General features: G+C 42.1%; 1 protein-coding gene across 2 annotated transcripts in view; it reads right to left on the bottom strand.

Moving 5' to 3' along the window:
• The window catches only part of TUFT1 (tuftelin 1), a 37881-nt gene extending 24960 nt beyond the window's left edge, over positions 1 to 12921 (bottom strand). For both annotated transcript variants that reach the window (XM_004693690.2, XM_012733431.1), the window contains exon 1: positions 12799 to 12921. In XM_004693690.2, coding sequence (XP_004693747.2) covers positions 12799 to 12858 — 60 coding nt within the window. In that variant the 5' untranslated portion in view covers positions 12859 to 12921. The remainder of the gene's footprint in view (positions 1 to 12798) is intronic.
• Positions 12922 to 13128: the final 207 nt, after the last annotated feature.

Raw genomic sequence — 13128 nt, 5'->3', positions numbered from 1 at the left:
GGAGGGAGGGAAATGCACAGGACTATGATGGTGGCACAGGGGTGATTTGGTGATGGGAAACCCGTGGGGATTACAATGGAGATGAAAAAAAAAATGTGCAAAATGATGTAAAAATAAACTTTAAAAAAAAAAAAATAACCATTATATGGGCCCTCCCTGGTGATGCAGCGGGTTAAAGCACAGCACTAAGCTTAAGCCACTTCTGCATGAGCTCGATTCCCACCTGCCCCGAAGGTGACCACATGGCGTGGCAGACCTCTCCTGGTCCACCCACTGCTCCCCTCAGCAGTGTGCTTCGTAGATCTGCCTGTTCTGCTCCCCACTGTCTCTGGTGAAGCCTCTCACCTTTTGCATCTCTGGCCTGTACCCCAGTTCTATATGAATAAATAAATAAAACTTTAAAAAAAAATACCCATTATATGTTAGTGGATTCTCTATCATTTTTCTATATACAAAAAAGGGCATACTTCTCTATTTAGTTACATACTTGATCCCTCTCCCAATATGTCATCATTAATTTCAATCACATCAAACATTCTTCAAAGTTGGCTTTTCATGAATAGAAGAGACTAATTTGTTCACCCTTTTTTCCTTAATTTTAATTTTTAGAAACCATGTTTTATTTAAATAGTGACAATGAGATGATCCACAGCCCCTAGACCACCACCAGATTAACTGGCCCTGAAGTCCAATTTGAACAGGATCAGGAACACAGACCTTGACTTAAAAAACTGGCTGACTTTCACTTATGTATGTGTATTGCTCTTATTCTCCCTCAATCTTGGTATTTTAGTTAGTTAAGATAGATAACCTGACACTTAAGTGAAAACATCATACCTTATACATGTGCTTTATTAATAAAATGCCAACTCCTCAAAATCTGACATAGTATTTCCCTTCAAAATATTTTCACAAGGCTATTTCCTATGTTTACAGATAAGTAAAAACGTTATTGTTATTGGAAAAGAGGTATATTAACCCCTACCTTACATCACAGGTACACATCAATCCATGTGGATTGCAGATTTGAATGTAAAAAACAAAATAGTAATGGTTTTATAGGAAATCAGAGGACAGACACCCTTTGAATTTTAGCAAAGGCAACTTTTTTAATTAAACGTGACGCACACAAAATAAAGCCTTCCCATAAAAAGTTTTGATAAATCAGACAATATTAAAAGTTTGAATTTTTATTCATTAAAAATTACCATCTACTGAGTACAAGGTAACACACGACAGAAGCTATTCACTTTACATATATCTGACAAAGGAATTCCAAATAAATAAAGAATTCCTACAAAACAGGAAGACTAAAACCACACTATATCCTGGACTAAATTCTGGATTAGAAAAAGGATGACTGGTGGAACAACAGGTTAAAAGCTCAGCACTGTGAAGCTGTCTACCTGAAGTTCCATCCCTGGCCAGGGAGCTGACCCACATGGCCCAGCAGACCTCTCCTGTCTTACCCCCTGTTCCCATCTGCAGTGTATTTCAGTTGATCTGCCTGTTCTGCTCCCCACTCCGTCTCTGGTGAATCCTCTCACCTCCCAAACCTATGGCCTGTACCCCAGTTCTTGTATGCATAAATAATTAAATCTTTAAAAAAACAAGTAAACTTCACAGAAAGGTTTAGCAAAAAAATTAAGTCAACTGGATGATACTGCGTATTTAGAAAGTTTAAAAACAAAACTTGACTCTCCCTGGTGGCGCAATGGTTTAACATTAAAGCGCAGCATTATGAAGCAATCCGAAACCAATGCAGCATGAGTTTGATCCCTGGCCAGGGAGGTGATCCACATGGTTTGGCAGACCCACCCACTGCTCCCAAGAGCAGTGTATTTCAGTCAATCTGCCTGTTCTGCTCCCCACTCTGTCTCTGTTGAAACCTCTTACCACTGCCACCTCTGGCCTGTACCCCAGTTCTTGTATACATAAATAAATAAAATCTTAAAAAGAAAAACACACACACATATGTACACACATATATGTACATATGTGTGTGTGTGTGTGTGTGTGTGTGTATACACACACACACACACGCTCAGAAGTTGTTACCCAGAAGAAGGGGGACAAAAGGCAAAGCTTCTGTGGCACTAGAAATGACTTGTTTCCTAATCTGGGTGCTGGTCAGAGTGTCCAATTAGTGAAAACTACGTGACCATATATTTGTGCTATACATATGTATTACAATTAAATAACATGCTTTAAGAAAAACGTAACACTTCACCATGCATTTAAATCCCCCTCATGATCTGACTGTACCAATATTTGGCTCCCAATGCATCCTACTTGTACCCTATACTCAAACTACCCCAGACTTTCCTGATCTGATTGTAGGAGAGCATCCAAACCCAAATCTTTCTCTTGATGAGTCTTCCAATGCAGTATGTGCACAGACTGACCCTCTTCCTGAGACCCTCCCTTTCCTCCTGGGAGAACTCCCACTCAGCCTTTGAGGATCAGTTCAGACATCCTTCTGAGGATCCTCCCCCAACCTTCCTCAGTAAGAGCCTACACCCTGCACACTGTACCACTAAGTCCACTCCTACATGACTACTTATTTATTCACACTCCCAATAAAACATAAGCTCCTTGAAGATGTGGTTAGCTTGCATTTGGCACAGTGCCTGAAGTAGGCACTCAAAAAAGGCATATTGCATTAATTCCAGGTGATATGGTCAGGGTTCCCAATCCCCTTTCTTTTAGACATTCAAGACTTTCCAAGGTAGAGAAGCAGTTTTGAATACTGGAAAAAGCAGCCAAGAAAAGGGGGAGAGGGAGTGAGCTGAAGCTAAGAAAGGAAACTCTAAGAATAAATATAAGTAGCTCATAGATAAATGAAAGATATTCAATCTCGCCAGTAATCAGGGAAATTCAGGTTAAAACAATTATCATTTGGGGGAAATTTCATTCAATGTATATATTTAAGAGGTACAAAGGTGAAGATAGGTGGAAATAATGCTCACAGCAGCGTGGCCGGTAATGCCAAAACTCTGGACACAACAGTCCACCACCAAGAAAACAAAAGGCCCAAATTCTGGTGCAGTGGTACAGCAAACTGCTATGCAGCTATGAAAATAAACTAATTACAGCTACATGCATGGACAGGAATGAGTTTCCAAATTAATGTTCAATTAAAAAGCAAGCTGTAGAATATGGATATCACATAGATAAAGTTTAAAACAGATCTAACTTGAACCCATAGTAAAACAAAAATTAAGGAAACAAACATAAAATTAAGACAGTAAACGTTTCTATGGTGGAAACAAAGAGCTATGGTTCAAGAGAGACCACAGGACTGCAACAGTATTGGAAATTCTATTTCTTAAGCTGGGTGTTAAGTAGCTAAGAGTTTCTTTTTTGCTATGGTTTAAAATTGTCCATACACAAACTTCTTTCTTGCTTTTCAGTAAAAACAACTGACTTCTCGTTATATGAATCCTGACAAATATTATTTTAGTCCATAAGAATGGCACATATTAAAAAAATTAATAATATCCAGTATTGGTGAGGATGCAGGGGAAAAAAAGTAATCTCACATATTGTTGGAGAGAATGGAAACTTACAAAGGTATTTTTGGAAGCTAATTTGGCAATATTTGTAAAATAGCTTGCATACTTTATAAACCCTTTGACTCAGTAATTCCATTTTGGGGGACAAACCCTATGGAAATCCATGTATATTTGCTGAGCATAAAACTTAACTGCAATACTGCTTAAAGTACTTGAAAACCAGAAACAACATGAATATGTTGTAAGTAAGATATAACAACATCCATACTATGAACTACTACATGGCTGACAAAGAAACCTTTATGAAATGACAAGAAAAGAGTTCACAGATATATTAATTCATAAAATGTCCACATATACAAGCTTCTTACTTGCTTTTCAGTAAAAACAACTGACTTCTCGTCATGCAAATCCTGACAAACATTATTTTAACATTAATGTGAAGACTCATTCCTGTCCATGCATGTAGCTCTAATTAGTTTATTTTCATACCTGCATAGCAGTTTGCTGTACCACTGCACCAGAATTTGGGCCTTTTGTTTTCTTGGTGGTGGACTGTTGGGTTGTGTCCAGAGTTTTGGCATTGCCAGTCACGCTGTGAGCATTATTTCTGCATCTTAACCTTTGTACCTCTTAATCACATAATTTAATTAAACTTCCCCCCAAATAATAATTGTTTTAACCTAAATTTCCTGATTACTGGTGAGATTGAATATCTTTATCTATTAGCATTTGCAAGTAAGAATGTATCATGCTAATAAGATATGTTTGTGTGTTTTATATACACATAAAATTTCATATTATGGGTAACTGCCAACCCCTTTATATAGCATTTACTATGTGCTGAGCCTCACTGGGCCTTGTTTGGAATCCTTCCATGTATTAAATCATCCAATCCCCACTGCAATATCATGTGGTGGGTTTTATCCCTATTTTACAGATAAGAATATTGAGGCACAAAAGTTTAGCATTTGCACAAAATCATATAACTAGTAAGAGACAAAGTCAGGATTCAAACTCAGGCCTTGTGACTGTAGCATCGTTGCTCCTAACTACCAGGCCCACATGGTATTTTTTTGAAAGTAAGCACAGAGGAAAAGCTGAAGTCATGCAGACTAAACTAGAGCAGGACAGGGAACAAAGTGACTTTCATCCTATATAGTTCTCCAGTGTTCTTAACTTTAGCAACAAAAATTGTACAGCACTCTTATAATAAAAATTCTAAAAATAAAGAGAAGGAAAGAAGAGTACTGACACTGGAGTGAGAGGCTGCCTCGGAGGCTGCCTGACATCCATTAACTCTCAAATAAATCACTTCATTTCCAGGCCTCAGTTTCCTGTTTGCAAGATGGGGGTGATATTAGCCCTTGCCTAGGGAAGTGGGGTACATGGGAGGCACAATGTGAAAGTACTTCATGAACCACAGCACTTCACAAAGGTCAGGCAGCATGACTTTCCCAAAAGAGTTCTGGAGAGATTACCAGGGAGGAAGAAGGGGAGACAAATTGCCTAAATAGAGCCTATAAATAAATCTTGGGTTCTCTCAGGTACCTCACTCTCCAGAACCAGAGATTCCAGTCTCCAAGGCCCAGGGCCTCACCCTGCAGTCCTAACCCAGGGCTGAGGAGGAACAAACACTCCCCTCCCCCATGGGTTGTTTTACAGAGCCAGAGGGAGCACAGAGCTCTAGCTTTAGGAACATCCCAAAATTGTCTAGCAGGGGACTCTGACAAGCAAGAGAGGAAGTGGAGCCATCTTTAGGGGAAAATGAACAGAGTTAATCACAAGGTAAGCAGCCTCCAACCTCATAAACATTCTTGGGGAGAAGCCCAGCCACTTCCAAATTACAGGCAGCCTCTCTACTCTGTTCAAACAAATCTCCAGCTGTGACTCACTCCTCAGAGCAGGGGGGGTAAACACATAGCTGAGGGGTTAGAGATCAAGACGCTAAGGAGAAGCCACAGGGAGATAAGCAGGGAAGCCAGAGGTTCTCACCCCACAGGTACATGTGAAGAAGGAAATATCTATGGGAGAAATCTAGGGTTCCCAGTTTCCCACTTTCTAGGGTCCTAAGGAAGCCACAAGGGCTGGTAGTAAGTAAGCGTCAAGGTCTTTCTTTTCTTTTTAATAAATAGAACTGGGGTACAGGCCAGAAGTACAGGGGGTGAGAGGATTCACCAGAGACAGAGTGGGGAGCAGAACAGGTGAGACAGGAGAGGTCCTGCTGTGCTATGTGGGTCAGCAACCTGGCCAGGGATGGAACTCGTGCTGCAGTGGCTGCAAACAGCTTCACAGTGCTGACACTTAATCCTCTGTGTCAGTAGGGAGGCCTTCAAAGATCCCTTTTTTTTTTTTAAGATTTTATGTATTCATACAGAATTGGGGTACAGGTCAGAAGTGCAGGGACAGTGAGAAGCTTCACCAGAAACAGAGTGGGGAGCATAATAGGCAGATCAACAAAGTACACTGCTAAGGGGAGCGGCGGGTGGGTCAGGCAAGGTCTGCCGCGCCATGTGGGTCAGCTCCCTCACATGTGGCAGGGATTGAATTTGCACTGAAGTGGCCCTGGCTTGGCTTAGCTTTGCAGTGCAGTGCTCCAACCCACTGCACCACCAGGGAGAGCCAACCCTCAAAGGTATTTAAGAGAACTTGAGGAAAGTAGAGATTGTCCCTGAGCAGAAATCAACATCCTTAATTCATCTTCCCTCTGTGGCCTGTTCCTCCATCACTCTGTCCCTCAATCCTGTCCTCTCTCCTATCCCAATGTACCTTTCAAGGTGCAGTGGCAGCAGTCACCTCAACTTTCCCCCTCTGAGAAATGCAAATTTTGAGTCCTTTAAAACACTAGCTCCCAAGAGGCCAGGATGAGGAAAACCCTATAAAATCAAAAGAAGAGGGTGGGATGGAGTATCTCTTGGCTGACATGGGCCTACTTGGCTCACAGATTCTGGATGTTCTTGGTCCTTCTGTCTTCTACTAAGCAACCTGGGCCAGAGATGGCCCTTTGTTGAGTATGACACAATGAATCCCTGCTGCTCCTCCCTACAGATTAGCCAACAAAACAGTTTTTTGTCTGGCTATTTGCCCAGAGGCATGGGCTGGGCAAACTAGAAGTGGAGGGCTGACCTGAGGTGATAGGGAGGTGAAATGAGAAAAAGGGTCTTAGGGTGGCACCCTAAATGGGGTAGCCCTTCTCATTACCTGGAGCCCTGGCACAGGAAAATGCTGGGGCCTGGCAGTGAGAATGTGTACACAGAGGGCGGTGGGCGCTTGAACTCTCTCTGAGAAGCAGAGCCAGCCTTTCTCCAGAAAACCTGCCCAGTTCCTTGGCAGCCCCACCTTCCTCTAGTATCTAGCTACCTTGTTTTATGATTTTTGTGTTTATGCTCCTAGCCCCTGGAAGACCATTTCTCTTTTCTACCTTTTTCTACCTGTCTCCACTCTACCCTTTATCTTTCCTCTCCCTGCCCCTGCTGGTCAGGCTTAAATGTGAACGAAGCCTCCTGGAGCATATCTGTTCCCCCAACTAAACATCACCCAACTCTAAAAAACAAAGACATTTCACAAGACTCCATGGTTATCACCCAAAGAGACAATAATTACCAGCAGGCAGAGAGGCTCATCCCACCTGCTCTGAGCACACGTGTCTGGAACCGAAACCATTTGGGTACACATGCCACACCCCCCACACCTCACCCCTGAGAAATATGGGCAAACAATGGTGCCAAATGCCTGGTGATTGGGTAAGCATGCTCTCCCAGATCTTTCACAGAGCTTAGGATTCCTCAAGTTCCTGGCAAGCTTGGAGACATCAGCTGTGGTGCTCCTAAAAATCAGAGCCTGTCAGTGAACAGGGAGGATGGAATGGGGTGAAGCGGAACTCACAGGCTGAGCTCGAAATAGGCCTTCATAGTGGAAAGAATAGGCAATTGCCAAACTTGAAAGGTTCCTCTGCCCAGGAATTTCTTCCCCACCCAGTATCATAGTGCAGGTTCCCACCATTTCAGAGTTCATTCACTGTTCTGGAATAAGTCCCAATGATTCCAGATGAATTCCCTTCTAAAATGCAAATATTCTGAACCAACAATAATACTCCTAGGTATTTCTCTCCAGGGCAAATGAAGATGTATGTACACATAAAAACTGTGGCCATTACAGGCAAATGTTCATAGCAGCATTATTCGTAATGGGCAAAAAGTAGAAATGACCTAAATGTCACCAATGTTTATCTATAATAAACATATGTAATAATATAGCTATACTGGAATATTATTCTTCCATAAGAAGGAATGAAATACGGATTTGTGTTACAATGAGGTTCAATCTTAAAAACATCAGGTTAATTTAAAGAAGTCCATCACAAAGGCTCCCAACATAAGATTATACTTACATAAAATATCTAGAAACAGGCAAATCCATAGATAAAGTAAAAAAAAAAAAAAGACTGGGAGTTGCCGGTGGTAGAAGGGGAAGGAGAGTGACTATTAATGTGTCAAGATTTCTTTATGGGATAATGAATATTCTAAAATTGATTGTGTTGACGACTACAATTCTGTGAACTGACTAAAATCTATAGAATCACACACTTTAAATGGGTGATTTGAATGGTTTGTGAAGTATAGTTCAATAATGTTGTTACATAAAGAAAATGAAGACCATGGTATGCCTTAAAAAAACCACTGCTTTCGCTATTAAAAAAAAAAAAAGAGTGGGACTCAGGAAAAACTTGGTATTAACCTAACTGAAAATTTAAGGTCCTAAAGGCAAGATACTAAATTTTTTTTTTTTTTTTGCTTAACCTTTTTTTTTTTTATTACAAAAGTTTATTTTTACATCATTTTGTACATTTTTTAAGGCAAGATACTTATTACAGGATAAAAATAAAGGTTATACAAATAATGAAATGATTCCATATCCCAGGCACTGAGTCTCTCTGGCCAAGACTGATTAAGACAGAAAAAAAAAGCAGACATTCTAAGGAAGGACTGATGCAGACATTCCAAAGAGGGGTAACATTGATAGATTACATAAAGGGAATCACCTTATCAAAGAGCCCAGAGCATTATCGGATACCAGCAACTTCACTCATAAGGTTTAAGAGGGAGGAGGAAAAGGACTCAGAGAGGGATCCCAACATAAACCCAGACCATCAATCTGTTTAAGATCAGTCCTGGCTGGGCTGGAACTAGCAAAGGGTATTCAAGGTCTTTACCCTGTGTACACCAAAAGTGCCTTCTCATCCTCAGGACCCTAAACTGGCAGAGAAAAAACAAAAGAACAGATGGGAACAAAGTCATCTCAACATAATGAGAAAGGGCGGCACCAGACCAGTTCCCAGACTCTTACTTCATTATTTGGCCAGGGGTCTTCAGAGGAGACAATGGCATCTAAACAGTAAGTGGCAAACAAAATAATAGCTAACATCTGATTACTTACCATGTGCCAGCCTCTGCTCCATGTCTCATATGCATTATCTTATTTAATCCTCAAACAACCTTATGAGAAGGGTGCCATTATCCCTATTTCAGATGAGGAAACAGACTGAAGAGCTGAAGTAAATTACTGAAGGGATCTTGGGCAAAGCAAACATCAAAGCCCTGATTACAGTCCACTGGGTCAAATTCCCAAAACTGGACTCCTAACCATAATGTTATTAATAGAAATCATAGTTTAGTCAAAATTTTTGGATGTAATTACATAGGAGGATGGGAGAAGGGAGAAGGCGCTGGTAAGCAGTAGAAGTATAAACCTTATAATTCTTACAACAAGAAATTAATAAATGTGTACAACTGATGCATCATAAAAATTACTAGAAGCATATTAATTAGAAACATGGAGGTAGACAACAAAGGAGGTAAAAGAATCAAAAATGGTTACTCAAAAAAAAAAAAGACTCTTGGGGTAGCAAATGGCTTGCTATTTTCTTAAAAAGACTTTTGACATTGTTAGATCTTTTAAAAACCATACACAAAATAAAATAAATTTAAAAATAAAAGGTGACATCTTGTTGTTTTCACAACAAAAATAAAAATTACATTATAAATTCCTTTGATAAAGAATGATTTAATGAGAAAAAGAAAGACTATCACAGGCCATTCAAAACCAGAGTCTAATGCAGTGATGATCTTTTGCTTTGCAACAGCTTCCACTCTCCCACTGGTAAAAAGCATTTATTTGGGTGTTGCCTTGGAGAATCTCCCAAAGACTGGAGAATCTGCCCAGAATCTCCTGGATAGTCTGGTGGAACTGTTAGGGACCAGTGGCGCCCTTTCCCTGGAATCTTAAGCAGAATGAGAAAAAGACCCAGACAGCTGGAACCAATTCATGCAGAAGTAGGAACCCTCCACAGTTGCTTCTACCTCTGTACTCCTTAGGTTTGGTCATTTCAAGCTTTCCCTTAAATTCTGTGAGCTGCCTATTGCCTTTTAATAAAATCCTTTCTGGCTCAGGTTAGCTGAGGTCACTTTCTGGTGCTTATAACCAAAGAAACAATGGAAATGTTTAATTAAAATGGTTGAGGTTTTTGTGCTTTTATTTTCCAGTATAACTTACTCCAGTAACTTACAAACTTTTTTCACCTAAAAAAGCACATTTTGTATCGCTTTAGTAAACATGCATATGTGTATATGACTTAAACAATAGTTTTATCAAAAATGTCGACCCTAACTCTAAAAGCATTGATTTTTATTTTTTAAAGACTTTTTATTTTTAGATCAGTTTTAGATTTATAACAAAACTGAGGAATGTGCAGAGATATCTGATATACCCCCTGCCACCCACATACACAGCCTCCCTCATTCTCAACATCATTCACCAGGATAGTACCTTTTTTTTTTTTTTTTTTTTTAACCAATGCTGAATCTATATTGACACATCATTATCATCTGAAATCCACAATTCACCTTGGGGTTCATTCTAACAAAGTAAATGGTGTTGCATATTTTATAAGTTTAGATAAATCTAAAGTGTAAGAACATATCTATCATATAATATCATATAAAACATTTTCACTGCCCTAAAAGGGAAAAAAAAAAATCCTTGCTCTATGTATTCATCTCTCCTCTCACCCCAAATTTCTGGCAACCACTGATATTTTTACTGTCTCCATTGTTTTGCCTTTTCTAGAATGTCATTTAGTCGGAATCTATTTCTTTTTTTAATGCTAACTCCGACCCACTAAGTTGATTTCAGACCCACCATGAGTGGTTATGGTATACAGTCTGAAAAATCCTCCTTGCATCTGCTGCATCTGCCTCGGACAATAAAAATAACCCAGAGAGCATGTCAGCCATACTTCCATGTCCTTCTAGAAGGACGTGGTGAACTCAGGCAAATGGCCTAGCTGGTGACCAGCAAAGTCCCAGCTCCTGACTGCCTCTCGGACACGCCACCCACTTAAACGGTCTACATTATTGACACCAAAAGGAACATTTGTATATTTATTTATCACTCACTGTGCACAATGCCCTGAACATTCATTCGCTCAGTAGGGTAAATATATGACAGTTTCCTGGGGACTATCCAGAGTCATAAATTCTATCTGGGCTGGCTGGCTCAGAGGAGTGGAATCCAGGACAAAGCCTGTCTTCTGACTGCTTGATTGTTTACCATCTCCTAACCTTCCTTAAGAACTGAGGAACGTCTCCAAGACATATCTGGGTAGTGACAATCTCATTCTCAACTTGAAGTAATATAATCTATGGTTAGAGACTGATTTCTGTACTCACTAACTCCCTACTGACTCTTATGGGCCTGCCAGACAAGCAGTCAAACATAAAGGGATGAAAGAGGATGTTAATTCATTCTGAAAACTGCTGAGGTCTTGGTATTAATATCTCTTTTCTACAGCAAGTAAAAAAGGAGCTAAAACAGCCCTCTTCTTTATTTTCCTCATACCTCTTCCCCTGCCTCAACCATTCCAACACAATGAGCAAGAGCGGGGAGCAAGACTTGGGGATGACACAGCAGGGGACAGATTTATTCCCCATCTTCTCAGCATACCAGAGATAGAGGAGCAGCAGTCTATAGAAGACTTAGAACTGGAGGACTGGTGAGCAGCAGCAAGACCTGTGTGGTAGAAACACTCAGTCTGGGCAGAAATGGAGCAGTTGCTGTGGATAGTATTAAGTGATCATCTGTACCCTCAACTTGAAATGAGCAACTGAAAGAGCTATAATCCAGGTGCCCCTGGGTTAGTTCTACCTCAGGGCAGGCTGAGACAAGAAGAGAGGAGGGGAAAGAGATTCAGTGTAGAAGGAGGGAGGGATACAAATTCCACATCACCTTGCGTCCCACTTCATTCTCAACAGTAGCTTGGAACTAGATGAAACAGTGTTCACACATTCTGAATTAATTCTCCAGCAGAGCCTAAAACATTCAATCGCTAATTACCACCCTCAGCCTCTTGAGAAGGAACAACAGATGAGCACGGACTGGGAGCCAGGGGGTGAAAGGCAACAGGGCAGATGGGTTAGCACCTTCTCCCCGACCCTCACTCGGTCCAGAAGTGACTCACCTCCCTTCCCTTCTCAACCTAGTTTCTGGCACCCCTTCATCCACTATTAGCCCAGAGCTTGGAGGCTGGAGACGGAAGCAAAACCAACAACCCGTCCCAGGAAGTTAAGCGCCGGCCGATAGGCGGAGGGAAGCCGGAGAAATGCAAGGGGTGGGGGAGGAGAAACCTAAGCCGAGAGGTGACCCCCAAGCGGACAGCTTTAACCATCCTAGCGAAAGGCAGAGTCTCAGGTCGATCTCCGCGTCGCTGGCGTCCTATCGCCCCCAAACTCTAGCCAAAGCCAAGGATTTCACTCTCTACCCTTTGTCTGGTTATCGATCACCCAAAGCACCAGGAAATCTCCGAAGGGCCTCTGAGGTTGCCAGGACCACGGAAAAACCTAATCGCCCTTGTGAGGACACAAAGTCCAAAGCAGCGCAGGGATCCCAGCCCTGCAACTGGGTCTCCCACGACCCAATCTACAGTCCACAGGACACCGGGTGACGCGCGCTGCTAACCGGCGTCGAGTCCCGGGCAGAAGCCGCAGTGTCCTCCCAAAGGGCGGGGACACCGAGTCCTCGAGCTTCAAAAGAGTCATGTCGCGACACCCCAAGACTCCCACTGCCCTCCGTGGGACGGCAGAAAAAGAGAGCGGAGCTCCTTCTGAAGCTCGGTACGCGCTCTGAGCGCGGCACCAGGTGGTGAACGACCTCCGCGCAAAGCACCCGAGGGGCGGAATTAGAAGCTGAGCACACCCATCCCGGGGGCTGGGCTGCCTCTTTTTCTTACCTCAATTTGCCCCTCCGGGTGCACGTCCACCGTAGTACACCAGCTGCGCGTCCCGTTCATTTTCTTTTCTTTCCGCAGGGATCACAGCACCGACGACAACACTCTTGTTTGCGGTCCGGGTCCCACTAGGCGAGTGCGCAAGGAACCGCCCCCTTGTATAGGCACGTTATGGGCGGGGATGTTTTCAGGACACTCCCCGACAGCGCCACTCACCAATCAGAGCGAGCTAAAAAGCGTAGCAGGCGTGGCCCAGATGGTCCAGGACTTGGCCGCCCGCGCTCTCAAATTTCCGTAAAGGTGGGATTTGGGAGCGAGCTGAATCTGCGTAAC

The sequence above is a fragment of the Condylura cristata genome, unplaced genomic scaffold (genome assembly GCF_000260355.1).
Source record: "Condylura cristata isolate star-nosed mole 26May11 unplaced genomic scaffold, ConCri1.0 scaffold00040, whole genome shotgun sequence".
In the NCBI taxonomy this organism is placed as follows: Eukaryota; Metazoa; Chordata; class Mammalia; order Eulipotyphla; family Talpidae; genus Condylura; species Condylura cristata.
This window is presented reverse-complemented; position numbering and strand designations above follow the sequence as displayed.